At 37.8% G+C, this 19,875-nt stretch overlaps 1 protein-coding gene across 5 annotated transcripts in view; it reads left to right on the plus strand.

Annotated features, from left to right (window-relative positions):
• MCU (mitochondrial calcium uniporter) overlaps positions 1 to 19,875 on the plus strand; it is a 198,952-nt gene that overhangs the window by 49,316 nt on the left and 129,761 nt on the right. For 3 of the 5 annotated variants that reach the window (XM_082716029.1, XM_082716028.1, XM_082716027.1), the window contains one exon: positions 1,289 to 1,385. The exons of the other annotated variants lie outside the window; for them this stretch is intronic. In XM_082716029.1, the coding sequence (XP_082572155.1) occupies positions 1,380 to 1,385 (6 nt within the window). In that variant the 5' untranslated portion in view covers positions 1,289 to 1,379. The remainder of the gene's footprint in view (positions 1 to 1,288; positions 1,386 to 19,875) is intronic. 5 annotated transcript variants of the gene reach the window in all.

Genomic DNA, 19,875 nt, shown 5'->3' on the forward strand with positions numbered 1-19,875 from the left:
ACCCAAGCTGATGGCAGATACTTAACAGACTGAGCTACCCAGGCACCCTAACTATAATTAATTATAATTCCTTAATTATAATTCCTTTATTCATTCAGCAAATATTTATACTTAGTACCTGCTGTGTTATCAGGCCCTGTTCTAATCATTGAAAGCACTTTAATTTTTGGTACATGTACATTTAAGTTGTCCTATAAACCATATTTTTGCTTCTGGAAGCATAAGCTTTATGATGTAAATTACTATATTATGAACTTAGAAGCAAATGAAAGAAAGTTTAAGAAATAAAAATTCGGGGCGCCTGGGTGGCTCAGTGGGTTAAGCCGCTGCCTTTGGCTCAGGTCATGATCTCAGGGTCCTGGGATCGAGTCCCGCGTCGGGCTCTCTGCTCAGCAGGGAGCCTGCTTCCTCCCCTCTCTCTCTCTGCCTGCCTCTCTGCCTACTTGTGATCTCTCTCTGTCAAATAAATAAATAAAATCTTAAAAAAAAAAAAAGAAATAAAAATTCATTTTGCATTATTAGAGGGGTGGTATTACTGGATATTCTGTTGAAAGAGTAGCTATGAAGAAATCATGAAAGATTTGGTGTATCTGTGTTCAGATTTGAGACCAATTAATTAGACCTGAAAATAACCTTTCTATATAGTAGTTTTACTTTTGCTTGAAGTTCTCTTGGTGCCAGGTGCAGCTGATTCTGAAAACTGAACAAGGTGCTGCTCTACAGTATGATTAAATTATGCAGTTCTTTGTTTTTTTGGTGGGTTATGCTGTAAGTCATTTTCACTTCTCCACCCTTGACAGTGTTATATACTTATATATTTTGTTTCTTTTGTTATTTGAAAATTATTTTAACCCAATCCCTTTTTAACCCACCTTTAATATAAGAAGTATTTTTTTTTAACTTTTTTTTTTTTTTAATTTTATTTATTTATTTGACAGAGAGAAATCACAAGTAGATGGAGAGGCAGGCAGAGAGAGAGAGAGAGAGGGAAGCAGGCTCCCTGCCAAGCAGAGAGCCCGACGCGGGACTCGATCCCAGGACCCCGAGATCATGACCTGAGCCAAAGGCAGCGGCTTAACCCACTGAGCCACCCAGGCACCCCTAAGAAGTATTTTTTATATATATTACAGTTTTTTTCTCTACATTATGTAGTAACTGTATCTTTTGGCTTCATTTTTTTCTACTCTAGCTGCAGAGCAGTTCTTTGAGTTGGTTTGTTGTTTGTTTTAGGATTTTTGGAGGAGTGCCTGAGTGGCTCCGTTGGTTAAGCATCTAACTTCCTTTTCAGGTCTTGATCTCAGGATCCTGGGATGAGTCCCTCAGACTCTTGGCTCGAGTGAGGAGTCTGCTTGTCCCTCATTCTGCCCCACCCTCTGCTCATGTGTGTGAGTGCCATCATGCTCCTTCTCCCTCTCTGTCTCAAATAAATAAATATAAATAAAATCTTAAAAAAAAAAAGATTTTTGGATAGTTAACATGAGTGGTAATAGAATATTCCTACTTAGTGACAGACTGACTGCAGACTTTGTTCAGTGGACTGACTTAGTTTTGCCAACTAGCTCCTTAGATTTAGAAGAGTTTGGTGAGGAGGAGAAAATCCTAGAATTTTTGAATGGTCACAGCTTTGGGACAGAACATAAAGTAGCAAGGCTGGTGGTTATTTAGTCATACACATTTTCCCTCATTAACATACCAAATTTCTTTGAGCCGCAGTGCGGACTTCTTTCTGCCAGACCTATTCCCTGCAGTTTTGTTAGAGAGAACAGCATGACTGTTGAGATAGATCTCTGGGTCAGCAAATAGTCCCCATATCACCAGTTGAGATTTTGTATTTAATTTTAATCTTTTGTTGTTTAGGTTAGGATATTTAAATATTTGGATGTTTAGTATAGAATTTTCTGTCCTTAAAGTGATCTTTCCCTCTTTTTTTGGTTTTGTGTAACAAGATCTGTGAATAAGTATATTAATATTATAAAATTGTTTATGTGATTGGTCCGTATGAGTTTTTTAAAAAGTATGAAATTGAAAGGCTTATGACCAATTTAGATGTAAACAGTTTAATTTTTTTCTTTTCTTTTTTTTATTGTAAGATTTTATTTATTTATTTTACAGAGAGTATGAGAGACAGAGACACTACTCTAGTTGGGGGAGATGGAGAAGCAAATTGTCTGCTGAGTAGGGAGCTGGATGCAGGGTTCTATCCCAGGACCCTGGGATCATGACCTGAGCTGAAGGCAGATGCTTATCCCAGGCGCCCCTTAATTTATTTCTTTTTTAAGCAAGTATGTTTATTTCTAAAGGCTCAAAGTCTATGTTTATCTCAAATTATACTTAGTTTTTCTTCCAGTGGAGTAAATACTACTTAGTATTTGTATTTTATACATAAACATCTACCATACTATGTTACTTTTGCCACAGAACTTGGCAAAAGTATTTTGTAAAACAACATATTCTCACAGTACAGCTTTTTCAGTGAGAGCTTTTTCACTTATTTTTAAAGTTTTTACTGTACGATGTACCATAATATTTTACATGGCCAGAGTTTCTCACCATCATAGTCTCTCTCAGTGTTTTCCTGTGAAAGTCCATAGTCACACTTGGCTGAGTAGCTATTAAAAGTTTTTTGTTTGTTTGTTTGTTTTTTTAAGGGATATCTGGCTGGCTCAGTTGGTAGAGCAAGCGACTCTTCATCTCAGGATTGTGAGTTTAAGTTCCACAAGATTTATTTATTTATTTAACAGAGAGACAGAGAGAGGAAACACAAGCAGGGGTAGAGGAAGAGGGAGAAGCGGGTTTCCCACTGAGCAGGGAGCCGGATGTGGGGCTCTGTCCCAGGACCATGGGATCACGAACTGAGCCGAAGGCAGACACTTACCCACTGAGCCACCCAGCTGCCCACCCAAAAAACTTATTGTGGTGAAATATACATAACATAAAGTTAACTATTTTAACCATTTTAAAATGTACAATTCAGTGACATTAAATACATTTTCATTGACGTGAACCATTACCATTATCCATCATGAGAACTTTTTTCATTATTCCATACTGAGCAGCTAGCTATTTTTCACTGTTTTTAGTGGAAGGGCATCCCATCTGGTTCTGCCTGTATTTTGTTTTCTTGCATCAAGTTTTTCTTTGCAGCATTATATCAATGTGCATATTTCCCCTCTTCTCATTTATTTATTCAAGAAATATTTATTGAGCACCTTATGTGTATATGGTAGGGCGTGGAACCTAGTGATATTAACTGTTACCTGTAATAATTTAAATACAGAACTACCTGCTGCTAGCCACACTAGCATTGCTATAGTTTTTTCAAAAATCAAAAGGAAAAATATTTTTCTTGGGGATGTTTGAATTATGACCAGACTTAATAGGAAAAAAAACACTTGAGTAGAAGCTCCAAGTCACATCACACATCTGGGGAATCCAGAAGATTTATTGTGGTTATGAATAAAGCTGTACAATGCTCTTGGGTTTAAGTGTCAAAGAGACATAAATGTTACCTATATCTAGATAAACATTATGTCCCATTTATTTATTTATTTAACCTCCTTTTTAAAGTGGATAAATCTGGCTATAGAGAAATATATCAACTTTCCATCTGGAGATATACCATATTAGAATTGCCTAGAATTTGGCAAAGAAAGCATCATCATAAATTGGAATAAAAAGCATTGGCCTTTCCATGCTATCCAGTGCCTTTAAAATGAGAATGGAGGCATGGGTAGAGATTTTAAATGGGTGATTTGTTTTTCTTTAATGTGACTGACAGAGTTGCTCCTAAGATACTAGGGTATGGATTAATTAGAGTGCTGAGTTTTTTTTTTTTTTTCAATTATACAACCCAAAGAGAATTTTTAGTAGCTATGATTGACAAAATAAGAAAACACAACACAAACACATTAGGTTAATCAAATTCATTTTTTCTGTGTCTTTATTTCTTTCTTTTTTTTTAAACCTTTCCTGTGTGAGGTCTACTTTTTGTAAAGGCTTCCCTTTTTGAGGTCTACTTTTTAGGTCTCGTTGTGATAGGTAGGGGATTGTGTGTTAGGCTCCTTAAAGGAAATAGGTTAAGTGTGGGATGTCCATATAATCCATTTTGTCTAAACCTTAGCACCTCTAGAATGAGAGAGAGTGCTATTAATAATTATTTCAGGGAACACCTGGGTGGCTCAGTTGGTTAAGCATCCCACTCTTGATCTCAGCTCAGGTCTTGGTCTCAGAGTCATGAGTTCAAGCCCCATGTTAGGCTCAATGCTAGGTGTGGAGACTACTCAAAAAAAAAAAAAAATATGGAATTATGTCGGTACAGCAGGTCTCAACCCAGAATTGTCCCAGACAGATTAGGACACATGGTCACCCAAGTTAAAGCACGCTGTTGTAACTTTGCTAGCTAGCTTCTGTTTTGGCAATCCTCATAGGCTGTGGAAATTGCATTTGTGGAAATTATCACTGTGAAAGGCCTGTATTGTCAGTGACATCCCCATCTCAGGGCTAAGATAACTTTTTATTTAGGGCACACTGAACTTGAGAGGTTGAATGAGAAAGAAAAGGTAAAAGTTTTTAATTAACAGACTTAATTTTAATTTAATAGGCAAGAAGGTTTTATAGGCATGAAATGTAATGGAAGAATGTTTCCTTTTAAATGTACAAAATTATTGTCTTCTAATTTTAGATTAACTCCATAAAAATAAGTACAAAAAACTGAGCACTTAAGGGACCTGGCTGGCTGAATCAGTGGAGCATGTAACTCTTGATCTTGGGGTTGTGAGTTTAAGCCCCATGTTGGGTGTAGAGATTACTTAAAAATAAAATCTTAAAAGCAGGGATGTTTGGATGGCTCATTCAGTTGGGCGTCTGCCTTTGGCTCAGATCATGATTCCGGAGTTCTGGGATCGAGTCCCATATCGGGCTCCTTGCTCAGTGGGGAGCCTGCCTTCTCCCTCTGTACACAAAAAGAGCACAAGCTTTTTCTGTCTGTCTTTCTCTGACGAATAAATAAAATTTTTAAAAAACAAAAATGCCAAAAAACTGAGTTCTTGCTTCCTGATAAAATTATGTTGCAAGACATTGATTACATATTTGATTTTTATTGTTCAGTGCTTTTATTTAGATTTTTTTGTTAACCTTATTTGATGGAGATGTCATAGTGTTTCTGTGGATAGCCATATAACTGCTTAATCTGGTGGCCTTTTACATTGTATGTAAAGGGTACGGAATATGTGATACCTATATCACATAGAGTGACTTTGGAGGAGATAGATTTTTTCCCTAGATTTTTCTTTATTTAAGTTTATATATAATAATACTGACTTTTTTGTGTGTGTATTTCTTTTTTTTTTTTAAAGATTTTATTTATTTATCCGACAGAGAGAGACCACAAGTAGGCAGAGAGGCAGGCATAGAGAGAGGAGGAAGCAGGCTCCCTGCTGAGCAGAGAGCCCGATGCGGGACTGGATCCCAGGACCCCGAGACCACGACCCGAGCCGAAGGCAGCGGCCCAACCCACTGAGCCACCCAGGCGCCCCTTGTATGTGCATTTATGTGAACTTTAACATGTGTAGATTTGTGTAACCCCCCCCTAAAAATCAGGATATAGAACAGTTCCGCCACCCTTAAAATTCTCTTGTGCTGTCTACTGGACTGAAACCCTTCTCTCATCTGCAGCCCCTGGCAACCTTCGATCTGTTCTCCGTTCTTAAGCTCTTGCCTTTTGATAATCATTTGTAACATTTGGAGATTGGCTTCTTTCACTCAGCATAATGCCTTTGAGATCCACCCATGTTATTCCATGTATCAGTAGTTTGTTCCTTCTTATTGCTGAATAGTTTTCCATTGTATGGATTTACCACAGTTTGTTTCACCAAAATTGTTTTCAGCCACTATTTCTTCAATCTTTTTTTTTCTGCACATATTCTCTCTTCTCTGATGAAGTGTTGTTACACCTTTTGGTATTATCTCACAGATTCCTGAGTCTATGACCTCCTTTGAGAACACTGTTGTTCATTCCTTAGAGTCATTCATTCAGCAAACAGGTTTTGAGCACTTGTTTTCTATTCTCTTGTTGATAGGCAGCTATTTCCAGGGTTTTTTGTTGTTGTTGTTGTTTGTTTTTTTCCTATAATAAAAAATGCAGCTGTAAACATTCTTGTCCATTTCTGTTTGGGTACGTGGCCCAGGCTTTCTCTATGGCATTTGCCTCTGAGCAGGATTGCTAGTGTATAGGATTTGGAATTTTTCTTAGATGCTGCCCAAAGTGGTCACACCAATTTACTTTTTGAACAACAGTGTATAAGAATTTACATTGCTCTAAAAAAGTTTTTTTAAATAAAGAGTTTACATTGCTCTATATCCTTTTAAATACTTGGTCTTATCATGTTTTTTGTTTTTGTTTTTTTCTTTTTTTAAGATTTTGTTTATCAGGTGCTTGGGTGGCTCATTTGGTTAAGTGTCTGCCTGCCTTCAGCTCAGGTCAAGATCCCAGGGTCCTCCCTCCTTGAAAGGGAGTCTGCTTTTCCCTCTGCCCTCCACCCCCCACCAACCTGTGTTGTTCTCCCTCTCACTTGCTCTCAAATACATTTTAACAAATCTTAAAAAAAATAAAGATTTTATTTATTTGAGAGAGACAGAGTGAGAGGGAGAAAGCATGAGTTGGGAGGGAGGGGCAGAGGGAGTGGGAGAAGCAGATCCCCCTACTGAACAGGGAGCTTAATGCAGGGCTTGATCACAGGACCCCAAGATCATGATCTCAGTTGAAGACAGACACTTAAATCAACTGAGCCACCCAGATGTCCCAGATTTTTTATTTTTTACATATGTAATGGATATGAAATGGAATTTTATAGTCTTTTTAATTATTCTGATTATGAGTGAGGCTGAGCATTTAAAAAATATATTAGCTATTCATGTTTCTCCTACTATAAGTTGACCGTTATTATCTTTAATCTATTTTTCTGTTTAATATGAGCTTTTCAGATGAAGTTGAAATGTTTTCTATATAATTATAGTTTTAAATATTTGTCCTTGATGAAACAACTCTTTCAATGGATTCTGACATGAAATCAAGGGTCTCTAGTTTAATCTTTCATTTTTTATTTTTTTAAAGATTTTATTTATTTTTGGGGGGGCTGGGGGAGAGAGGGAAATAGGGAGAAGCAGACTCATGGCTGAGCAGGGAGCCCAATGCTGGACTTGATCCTGGGACTCCAGAATCATGACCTGAGCTGAAGACAGATGCTTAACCAACTGAGCCACCCAGGCACTCATATCTTTTTAGACATTCTGTTTCAAAAATCTTTGTTCAGAGCTTCTGGGTTGGTAAAATGTGGAGATGTGGGGAGAATGGTATGCTGGGAGAGAGCATAGAAGCTCCTTATCCCTTCCCACATACCTTGCCTTATGCATGTCTTCCATCTGGCTTTTCCTGAGTTTCTGACACTGTCTCCAGATAGATGGTGTCAGAATTGAGTTGAATTACAGCATAACCTGCAGCTGTACAAGAATTGTTTATTGGTAGACTGGGAAACCCCTTCACACACATGTTTATATTGAGAACCCAGAATATTTGTTGTATGTCAGGAAAGGGAAATTGGCATAGGAGAATAATCCCATGTGAGATTTGAAACAGTGATCATCTATGAACCATGAAAGTCGGCCAGCTTATCTCTGCAGAAGCCCAAATACAGTTTTCATAAAAGAGAGACTATGTAAGAAAATTCACATGAATAAACTATACCTTGATGAGTTTCAAATGTCAGTTTCACTTTAAATGGTTTTAAAATGCATTTCTTATCCAATCATGGCCACAGGAGTAAAGATCTGTCAGATGCAAAACTCTTCAATAACAACCTCTGTGTCAAAACTTCTGTCTCAACTTAAAAACATGTATCTGGTCCAAAAAAATCCTCATTTTCTGAAAGTTTGTACACTGTTTTGTTAAATTTTATGGACTCAATATGGTCTCTGTATAAATTCAGATTGGTGATACATTGCAGCAGCTGAAACATATTTAGTATTTTAAAACCAAATCATTTACTTCATGTGTAGACCTCATGTCTAGATAAGGAGCCGTTTTTAGCTTGTATATCATGTCAGTGTTGCCATACATTGTTGGCAAAATATTGTCCCAATGACAACATGTTTGTACACTGCTAGGGAAATACAGTTAACCTTTGAACAATGTGTATTTGATCTACGTGGGTCCACTTATATGTGAACACAATATTATAAACACAAGTCTGCTTGAAAGATTCTCTTCCTCTGCCCCTCCCCCTCTCTAAAATAAGTAAATTCTTTAAAAAAGATACATCGTATTCTTTTTATCCTTTGATATGTATTTTTTTTTTAAAGACTTTATTTGTTTATTTGACAGAGATCACAAGTAGGCAGAGAGACAGGCAGAGGGAGAGGGAGAAGCAGGCTCTTGGCTGAGCAGAGAACCTGATATGGGCAGGGCTTGATCCCAGGACCCGGAGATCATGATCTGAGCTGAAGGCAGAGGCTTAACCACTGAGCCACCCAGGCACCCTGCTTTGATATGTATTAATCAACTTTTATTGGTAAGGCTTCTGGTTGACGGTAGACTATTAGTAGTTTTTGGGGAGTCAGATGTTACACACGGATATTTGATTATGTAGGGGTCAGTGCCCATAATGCCTGCATTATCCAAGGGATACTTGTACAATTCTTTTAATTAATTAATTAATTAATTAATTTTTAATTATTATTATTTTTTAAAATTTATTTGACAGAGATCACAAGTAGGCAGAGAGGCAGGCAGAGAGAAAGAAAGAGGAGGAAGCAGGCTCCCCGCAGAGCTGAGAGCGCGATTCGGGGCTGGATCCCAGGACCTTGGGATCATGACCTGAGCCGAAGGCAGAGGCTTTAACCCACTGAGCCACCCAGGCACCCCAGATTTATTTATTTTAGAGAGAGTACACAAGAGGGATGAGGGGTAGAGAGAGAAACAGAATCTCAAGCAGATTCCCTTCTGAGCACAGAACCTGACAAAGGGCTCAGTCTCCTGATTCTAAGATCATGGCCTGAGCCAAAACCAAGAGTCGGCTGCTTAACTGACTGAGCCACCCCGGTGCCCCAAACTGAGCAGTTCTTAAACTGTCCTTATGTTGCTGGCTTCTTAGTTGGCTTTAAAAGCCAGTCGAGGTGGTAGTTTTGTTTCTTAGTGGCCATGCTTTTTATATGTGAGGTGTACTCTGGATTAGAGATGTTGTAGTTTAGTAGTAATGCACATTAAATAAAGAAAATGAGGTAAATGTACATTTGCAGTAGTCAGTCTGTATCATACTTGATGTTTAACAGTCATGTTCATCTGCCTGTTCATGATACAGGGAGCCCTGTCTTTGACAGATTATTTTGCCAGATGTCCTGGGTTTCCTTCCCCAATGGAGCAGTGTGAGTCACATGAGTCTGGCCTTGATCTTAATGGAGGTCAGTTTATATATGGTTTGTAAAGATGCCAAGTAGAAAACAAAGATTTTATGAAGTTCAACCCTCGCTATGTCTTATGGGACAAACTTTTTGCTCTGTTGTGCAGATGCCTCATATGGGTAGCAGAGAAGCCTGAGCGAGAAAGGACAGGGAAGTTTTTTTTATTTTTATTTTTTTCACTGTGGAGTTTTGTCCTACCCCAAGGAAGGTGGTGTATTCCGGGAAAATGGACAGCATACTTAGCCTATTAATTGCTCTAGGTCTGGTTTCATTTTTTATTTAGATGATCGCTGAGACTTTTCTCATTTATTAAATGGAAGTAATATTGCTTCCCTTGTGTACCCATGAGAGATGTCAGGATAGGTAGGTTTGAGGCTTTTCTTTTACTGCCTTTGTAGAAGCAGCATGTGGCACATAAAATACTACTAAAAAAGTCAAAAGAAAGCAGCAAGTATTGCCAAACAGATAATATTACTGAAGAAACTAATTATCCCCACTGTCATATAGAATACTGAAATACTTATATTTCTAGAAATTTCCAAATTATGGTTACCTTTGACTGAGCCATTTGTGTATAATACCTATAGCGGGTGCTATAATAAGATTATAAAGAATTAAAAGATGATGGGGTGCCTGGGTGGCTCAGTCATTAAGCGTCTGCCTTTGGCTCAGGTCATGACCCCGGGGTTCTGGGATTGAGCCCCACATTGGGCTCCCTGCTCAGCAGGAAGCCTGCTTCTCCCTCTCCCTCTGCTGCTTCCCTGCTTGTGTTCCCTCTCTTGCTGTGTCTCTCTCTGTCAAATAAATAAATAAAATCTTAAAAAAAAAAAAAGAATTAAAAGATGATATAATTTAAGTCTTGAATTTGTAGAATGTTTCTGTTCTTAAGCATTTCATAACTTTTCCTTTATAGTGAATTGAAAAACCTAAGCAGGGATTTTTATACTTATTTGTATGACATACTGTTGGCAGAAATAATCATTTCCATATATATATCACTTTGTAATTAAAAAAAAAAGTCTGTTTCATATATTACATCAGAGGAGACCTTCAGAGGTTAAATTATGTGCTGAGGACATAACACTGTCTATTGACCAATTCACTTTGAATCCAGAGCTTCTTGGTGTCCATCCCATCAAAATGTCTTTTTTTTTTTTTTAAGATTTTATTTATTTATTAGAAAGAGACCACAAGCAGGGGAAGGGGCAGAGGGAGAGGGAGAAGCCGACTCCTCTCTGAGCAGGGGGCCTCATGTGGGGCTCTATCCCAGGACCCTGGGATCATGATGTGAACCGAAGTCAGACGCTTAACCAACTGAGCCATCTTGGCCCCTCCATCAAAATGTCTTGATGGAGAGAATAATCTGCAATAAATATGGAATGTGCTTTATGCTTGAGTGCTAAGAAGATGCAGGCATTAATAAAGTTGAGAAAACATTCTTCCCTTAGACTGTATCAGTAGTTGTGTAACTAGCACTATGGTGGTGGTAATAACTGTGAACAGCAACAAAACAACAAAACTTATAAGCACATTGGAAGGACAGACATGAAGCAAGTATAAGCAATCTTAGGTCTTCATTATATTTCATGTTTTGCCTGTTGCATGGGTCACCATAAACCTCGTTCTGTTGCATAATTGGAGGCTGTTAAATCCTCTAGTTTGTAGACCTGTGGTGTGTGTTCAGTGAAACTGAGTTATAGCTGCTGTAGCTGACTTATAAGCTTGGAATTTATGGTAATAGAAACTTTAAATATCCCAAAGGGTGGAAAGAGCCCTTTTCTTAAAAGAGCAAGGTCAAATATCTATTTTGAGTTTGAAATGGAGCAACAGGCAGTTTCTGAGGAATGCTGTTTCCAAGTTCAGAGAAACTATAGTTATGCCACTATGTGTTAATCTGGTGGTTTATGTGTGTCATGTGGATATAAATTTCTTTTCTGTTGAGAGACTCTAATTTTAAGCAAGAAGGTTTAATGTTTCCAATATGATTTTTCTTTTCTTTGTTTTCTTTTCATTTTTAAAAGCTTTATTTAAAAAAATTTATTGTGTTGTCACCATAAAATACATCATTAATTTTTGATGCAGTGTTCCAAAATTCATTGTCTATGTATAACACTCAGTGCTCCATGCAATATGTGCCCTCCTTAATACCCACGACCAGGCCACCCATCCCTCCAACCTCTCCCTTCTAAAACCCTCAGTTTGTTTCTCTGAGTCCACAGTCTCTCATGGTTCATCTCCCCCCTTACTCCCCCCTTCACTTTTCCCTTCCTTCTCCTAATGTCCTCTGTATTATTCCTTATGCTCCACAAGTAAGTGAAACCATATGATAATTGACTTTCTCTGCTTGACTTATGTCACTCAGCATAATCTCCTCCAGTCCCATCCATGTTGATGCAAAAGTTGGGTATTCATCTTTTCTGATGGCTGAGTTATATTCCGTTGTATATGTGGACCTTAAAAGCTTTATTTATTTTGAGAGAGAGAGAGAGAGAGAGAGAGAGAGATTGTGCTCAAGTGACGGCGGGGTTGGGGGCGGAGGAGTGAGATAGAATCTCAGGCAGACTCCCCACTGAAAGTTGAGCCTGACTCGGGGTTCTGTCTCACCATTTTGAGATCATTACCAGAGTGGAAATCAAGGGTTTGACACTTAACTGACTGAGCAATGCAGGTACCCCTCTCTTCTTTTTTTAGTTTTAAAGTAAGTTCAAACCAGATAGACCAGGTAGGATTTTTTTTTTTTTTTTTGACTGGATACCGCTTAGTCTTAGGCTCCTTAGATTTGTACTGTTTACAGATCTCTCTAATGAGATAGTTTTCCTCTCACAATTTACAACGATCCAAGAACACGATTATCCTCTCCAAAATAAGAAATACCCAGAACATGAATGGATGATGCAAAAAAATTTAATGAGTTGTCAAAACTAATAGCAACAATACCATTTAACATTTACTGCACTTACTAAATACTTACTAAATACTGGGTACCAAGAACTTTTTGTATTTGCTAATTCTTTATATCAAAATTGTAAATAAACATGTCATAGTTTATAAAATACCTTCTTATCACAATTTAACATTCATGGAAATGTCTTGTGAAGTAGATGATACTCATTCTAACATCAGAGGGATCTGAGTCTCAGGTTGTGATGCTACACATGGTTATGATTTATTGATTACAACTTATTGAGCATTTATTGAGTGCCTGACACTGACACTTGTATTGTTTTATGTAATCCTCAAAACCCACTATGCGGCAAGTACTATTTTTAAAACAATTTTTTCCAGATGAAGAGACTGAGGTTTAGAGTGATGAAGTCACTTGCCCAAGATTACATAGCTAGTATTAGAGTAGGCAGAATCACCTCTAGCTTATGAAAAGCCCTTGTTTGAGTTAGAAAAAAAACGTGCCCCCTGTGGTGAACCAATGAAATAACTGAAACTTCTGGGCTGCCACACTATTCTAGGTAGTAGCCTGGGGGCTTGTGTTAGGTGTCAGTTCTTCTGGCACCAGCACCGGTGGGCCCTCCTTCCAGGGTGGATGGCGTGGTGGCTGAAAGGAGGCAGAATTTCAGCCCCATTTTGCTTTCTTGGCCAGGTGCCCTTGTACTGTATATAAACTTTGCTACTCTGCACAGTGGTCTTACAGCTAGGATTTCAACCCAGGTATGTCTGACTCCAGAGCCTGCACTGTGTTTAATAGCATACTGCCAGTTAATGGCAAAGTTGAGACTTTAACCCACATTTTTCTGACCATAAACACTTTGTTCTTTTTGTTATGTACCAGTTGACTTACAAATGGTACTGGGGTTCCATTTTGTTCTTTTTGTTATGTACCAGTTGACTTACAAATGGTACTGGGGTTCCATATTGTGCTATGCCCATTGCCTAATTGCACAGGCATTGTTTGCTGGTGATGGTAAAGATTTCTAAGGGTGTAAAAGGGGAGAGCTAAAGAATTATAACCTCTCAAGTCTCATGATTAAATGTGTTTTTCGTTAAATGTAGCTCAAGACTTGTATTGAATTCCTGATTTCACCACCCTTTTCCCTATATCATTTTGACCAAATTAGGGACAGAATATAGTATAATAATTAAGAGCATGGACTGTGGAATCAGACTACCTGGGATTGAATTCTAGCTGTTACTTACTAGTAATGTGAACTTGGGCAACTTTCTTACTGTCTTTTAGCCTGGTCTGTAATAGTGGAAGTGGAGTGGGAAGTAACAGTTCCTATCCCAATGAGCTGTGGGAATTACTAGATGAGTTAGGTATCGAAAGCACTTAGAAAAGGGCCTGACACATGAATATAGTAACTACTATTTAATTAATTGCTAGCTGATGTTGTTATTAGTATTACATAGTTATGGGGTTTGTGCCTATAAGTCGAAGCAGTTTGATTTGCTGAAACATAAACAATCTAAATATGGTCTCTTGGGACTTCTTCTTGCTGGGCAGAAGTTTTCAAAGAGTGTGTCAAAGTATTGCTTTAGGAATACTAACCCAATTGAAACCAATTCCTGAAAGAGGTGTGCATGAGCCATATAGTACTCTCTATTTTTTCCCCCTAAAATAATGTTTGTACTGTATTGTGGTATTTTTTTTTTTAATTTTTTTTAAGATTTTATTTATTTATTTGACAGACAGAGATCACAAGTAGGCAGAGAGGCAGGCAGAGAGAGAGGGGGAAGCAGGCTCTCCGCGGAGCAGACATCCCGATGTGGGGCTCGATCCCAGGACGCTGGGATCATGACCTGAGCCGAAGGCAGAGGCTTTAACCCGCTGAGCCACCCAGGCGCCCCTGTATTGTGGTATTAATCTATCTTTGTACTCTTAGTATTTAAGAATTATATTTTCAGTAGATTGCTCTAAGTTATAACTACTAACAATTACTCGTACATAAAGAATTTCTTTTGGATTGTTAGTCAGTTTGGGGAGCCTCTGACGAAATTGCATAATTCACTGGATAAATGGGAGTCTTGATTCTTGGAGGTTATATAATAGCATTATCATTGCTTGCTATATTCATTGCCAATACATGTATTGACCTGTTTTTAATAATATATTTGCTGTATTCAAAGAGACTCCCTGGTTGACATTACTTTGTCATAGCTAGCATGTTACATGATAGCTTTTGCTACTCCCATTTTGTCGCTGACCTTCTGTGCCCACATTTTCTCCCCTCTGCTCTCCCCGTCCTGATTTCAGTGTGTGCCCTAAGAAGTCAGAGTTAGGATCTCACAGTCCCTGAATTCAAGATTAAGATTTTTACTTGAGGAGGCATATTAAAGCACATAAGTATATGAAAAAACTAATTAACATTTCTAAAAACAATAAATGATAAAATTGCAAAGTGTTTTTTTTTCAGTTGGAGTCTTACTCCGACAGGAAAATGGAAACTCTCAGGTATTTACAACAGAAGGAATTTGATGCAGGAAAATTATAACACAGGCAGTGAAGGGGCTGAAAGCCAAATGAGAGATGGTGGGCGAAGTAACCTAGATATCAACAACAGGAAGTCACCCCCCCCTTCCAAATGAAGAAGCACAAGGAGGTACTATATTTTTGTGTAGAGAGTACAAACATTGTTACAGGGGAAGGAAAAAGGGAAAGAAAAAAGTAAAATACTTAATTTGGTTAGGTAAGGACAAGTACAATGTGATTCATCTCCCTCTTTCTCCCTCCCTTCTGACATGCACAGAAAACCCCGTAAAAATTGCTATTTTTGAATAGGAAGTTTCTCACTTTTTCTGGGAGGTGCCAGCCTGCACGTCAGTGCTAAAGGATAAAAATTGGAATAACATCATGAGTTTGACATTTTTTTTAATCTCTAAAAAAAGGAAAAGAATTTAATGCCTAGCTAAAGTGGTCTGAGGAGTAATACTTACCAAATATAAGCCAGTGTTTTTCTCCGCTGAAGAATTCTTTCCCCCCACCCCTACCCTATGAGAATGTTTTTTGAGACAATCATCTATACTGTATGATGTCTACAGATATAGTTGAATAGTAGTATTTGCCACCTAAAGAGACAGTGTGTAAAATCTCTGCCATCCAAAGAAAGTGAAATATAATTATTAAAGTAATCTATTTCTCTTTTCTGAAAGCATGAATAGGCAAATTTCAGTTACTGGAAATAATTATCTAACTCCAGCTTGTCTGTGGGTGGATGAGCCTCATTGATGAATGTTGGTCAAGAAATAAACCAAAGACTTTGCTGAATGTGTCAGTTTCTTGGCTTTCCCTAAAAGCAGAAATCACAAAACCATAGAACTAATTAAGCCCTGGTTTTCATGGCTCTATTTAACCTATTTTCCTGGCTTTGAGAACTTCAGTCATTTTAAAAATTTTCCCCTTTCTTTAATATTATTTAAATTTTCTATTGAAAACAGAATTTTAGGGCAGATTTAAGAAGTAATGTAATAGAGGACAATGATAACACATTTAGAAATAGAAGTTTCAAAAATGTAGTATTATTTAATGGAATTAGCTTCCAAGTTAGATGTCTCAAATTCTACTTGTAATTCTGCTTCTATTCAGTTGTGTCATAAGTTTATGTCGCTTAACCTCTCCATGTCTGTTCCTCAGGTTTCCATGCAGGATCATAGTACTTCTATTCATCTTAGAGACTTGGTGTGAGATTTGATTGAAATTTATAAACTTTGCTTTAAAATAAACTCTCAGTACAAAAATAAAAGTAACATAATTTGTTATGGACTGAATGTTTGAGTGCTCCCAAAACTCATATGTTGAAGTGCTAACCTCCAATGTGACTGTATTTGGAGATAGGTCCTGTGGGGAGGTGATAGAGAATTATGTGAGTTTGTAAAGATGGACCTCTAATCCATCAAGGCTGGTGCTGTTGTAAGAAGTAGAAGGAACGCTAGAACCTACAGTGAGCAGGCGGCTGTCTATAAGCCAGAAAGAGCTTTCACAAGAAACCAACTCTGTCCCCACCATCGTCTGGGACTTGTAGCCTCCAGAACTGTGAGAAAATAAATTTCTTTTGTTTAAGCCATATGGTCTATGGTAAACGGCAGCCCAAGTAAACTAAGACACTCTTGATACTCCATTATCTTTAAATCCTACAAAATTTTAAAATCTTGTTTCAAGAAATGGCTTCTTTGAAAAACGTGGTTATAATACTAGTCAAACTGTAAGAGAAAGGAATATTTAGTGAGTAGTTACTCAGCATCAGACATTATTTTAGATGCATTTAAAAAAACTATTTAAAAATTTAATCCTCAAAAGAATCATAGGTGGCAATTTTTGTCCTTATTTTACAGACAAGGCAACTAAGACTTGCCCAAGATCAGTTAGTAAGTGATAGCACTGAGATTCAAACATAGTCCCTCTGAAGCTTTTTAATTATATCTTAATTTCTTCTAAGTTTCTATCAGTCATATTTAGCTCAGTAGAATGCTAGGCAGAATGCAAATGTTAGTGCCATTCTAGGATATTAGAATTAGGAAAAGGTTTAGAAACTTCATCTAATCTAACTTTCTTGCATTATGGATGAGAGAACCAGGGACCAGAGAGTTAGTGAGGTGACTTAAGATTGCAAAGCTAATTGGTGAAGTAAAGATTAATATTGCCAATGTTTTACAGTCCATTTTTAAGCCTGTGTAAATGCTAACCATTAGTAATGACAGGCTTCAGAAGATGTTGAATGAGAGTTAAGTTTAAATTGCATATGGAACCAGTCTTAAACCACAAAATAAGCGTGAAATTTAGAATCATTTTACTTTTTATCTCCTGAAAAATGGGGTACTAGTTGATAGGAAAGGTGCACAGGGCTGATACGACTTACAGTCTTATTTTCATCTTAGAAAAGGTATTTTAAGGGACAAAAAAAATGAAATTATCTTATGGCCAGAATACCTCTTCTCACGTTGTCACATGATGAGGATGTTTTGGTGTTTTATGATAGCCACTGCCATACCTTCATGAGTACCTGCTGTCAGAAAACTCTGTCAAAGTGAAAGCTGACTTTTCCCAAATTCATTTTTGAATAGTAGCATAAACTAAGTATATAAGGGTTGATCTAAGAAATTTACTCTTTTTACTCTTTAATTGATTTTGGACTTGAATTCCTTTCTCTCCTACTTTTTGAGCTGTGTAATTAATCTCAGGCAAGATACTTAAATTCTCTGAGCCCCCCATGTCCATTTCTATAAAGTTAGGTAGAATCACCTGAAGGGTCATTGTAAAGATTAAGAATGCCGCAGAGATGGGCACATATTACGCCCTCAAAAATGTCAGCTGATACTGCGAATTATAGTAGTGAATATGCCTCTGAAGAGGGGAAAATAATGCCAATTTTAGAGGGTTGTGAAATGTCAATTTCTGAATATTTCTGAGTATTTCTAATTCCTAGGTTTAAGAGATGAACTTCCAGTAGTTATTTTGTCAGATACTCAAGAGACTTAAGTTAAAATCACAGTGGTTAAATAAAATAGATCTTAATGGATCTTGGAATTGATAGAACTAAAAACGTGTTTCTGATGACAAAAACGTGTTTCTGATTTAAAAAAATATGGTATGTGATATGAAAGAGGAAAATTGATTTAAGAAAAAGCTATATACCTGCAGGTTCCATGGGAAGACTGTGTCAGGGAGACAAGTCAGAAGAAGCAAACTAGTATTACTAGATCTCTGTGCCTAGAATGACTAATGAAGACATGAAAGCAATTCGTATTGCCAGTTAAGATTCTGAATTGAAGAAGGGTGTTTCAATTATAGTAGTAAGGATCTTTAGAATTAAATTATGAACCTGTATCAGTTCTAAAATACCGTTGAGCATCTCTAGAGACAGCAACTGAGCTAGGTATTGGAAAACAATTTTGAGTAAGCTCGAGCTCTCACCCTTGAGCAGAAATAGACAGTAATAGCATAGCATCATAAAAATGGTTCCCCAGGGGCACCTGGGTGGCTCAGTGGGTTAAGCCGCTGCCTTCGGCTCAGGTCATGATCTCAGGGTCCTGGGATTGAGTCCCGCATCGGGCTCTCTGCTCAGCAGGGAGCCTGCTTCCTTCTCTCTCTCTCTCTCTCTCTGCCTGCCTCTCAGTGTACTTGTAATTTCTCTCTGTCAAATAAATAAATAAAATCTTAAAAAAAAAAAAAAAGGTTCCCCAACATACTAGTATTTTATTGCTGCTGTAATAAATTACCATAAACTTAGCGGGTTGAAAAAACACAAATTTATTGTCTTGCAGTTCTGTTTGGTCAGAAATCTGACATGGATTTCACTGGGCTAAAATTAGGGTGTCAACAGGGCTATGTTTCTTCCGGACACTTTACAGAAGGATTTGTTTCTCTGTCTTTTCTAGTTTCTAGAGACAATCCATATTCCTTGGCTCATAATTACTTCCTCCATCTTCAAAGCCTGCAGCAGTGGGTTCGATTCTTCTGTCATTATCATCTCTCTGGGTCTCTGCAGCTGGGAAAGGTCTCCTGTCATTAGATTAGGTTAAGGACTTCTGTCATTAGATTAGATTAGATTAAGGACTCCTGTCATTAGATTGGCCTACCTGGGTAATCCTGGATGATGATTTTAAATCTTAATCTCAAAGTCCCTAATCACATCTGTAAGGTCCCGTTTGCTACCTAAGGTAACATATTCATGGATTTTTGAGGTTTAAAGTGTTGACATATCTGGGGGCCATTATTTTGCTTACCATATCAAGGAGATATGGAAGAACACAAGTTAGGCACAAGTAATCCAGTTTAGGGCTTTAGGAAAATCTTACAGGAGAAGATCAGCTGGGTCTTGAATTGGGTAAAGGAGGAATATTGAGAAGTGGTCTCCAGGTAGTTATCAAGATGAGGAAGAGAAAAGCATTTGAGTTAGGGGAGCTATATGAGTGTCTAAATGTGTGTAAAACAGTCTGGCTTATTTATTTTTTAAGGAACTAAAAACTAGTTGAAAGTGTAGTATGACGTGGTGGGATAGGGAGAGAGGTTTGATTATGGTGGGATTTTGCATACTGTCTTTAGAGTTTGGGATTATCCTATAGGCCATGGAATGACATTGAAGGGTTTAAAACTGAGGAATTATGCGATCAGATTTCCCTTTAGATAGATCATTCTCAGTGGTCAAGGGAAAGAGTAAGACTGGAGATAAAGAGACAGAGGGAAAGGCTGTTACTTTTTTCAGGTATTGTCATATATTACTCAGCTGGTTAAGTTTTTGCCTTAGATGACTGGGTCATACAATCTGAGATGGAAGACTACAGAAATGTTTGAGAGATAGAAGGTAATAATAACCAACACCCATCCACAGCCCCCCGCCCCCTGCCCTGCTGACCAGTACACACACACACACACACACACACACACACACACACACACACACACATACACACACCCTAAATTCTCAGATTCTTTCTCTAAAAGTAGCCATTTGCCATTAATAAGTAAGCAAAGAG

The sequence above is a fragment of the Mustela nivalis genome, assembly GCF_964662115.1.
Source record: "Mustela nivalis genome assembly, chromosome: 2".
Taxonomy (NCBI): domain Eukaryota; kingdom Metazoa; phylum Chordata; class Mammalia; order Carnivora; family Mustelidae; genus Mustela; species Mustela nivalis.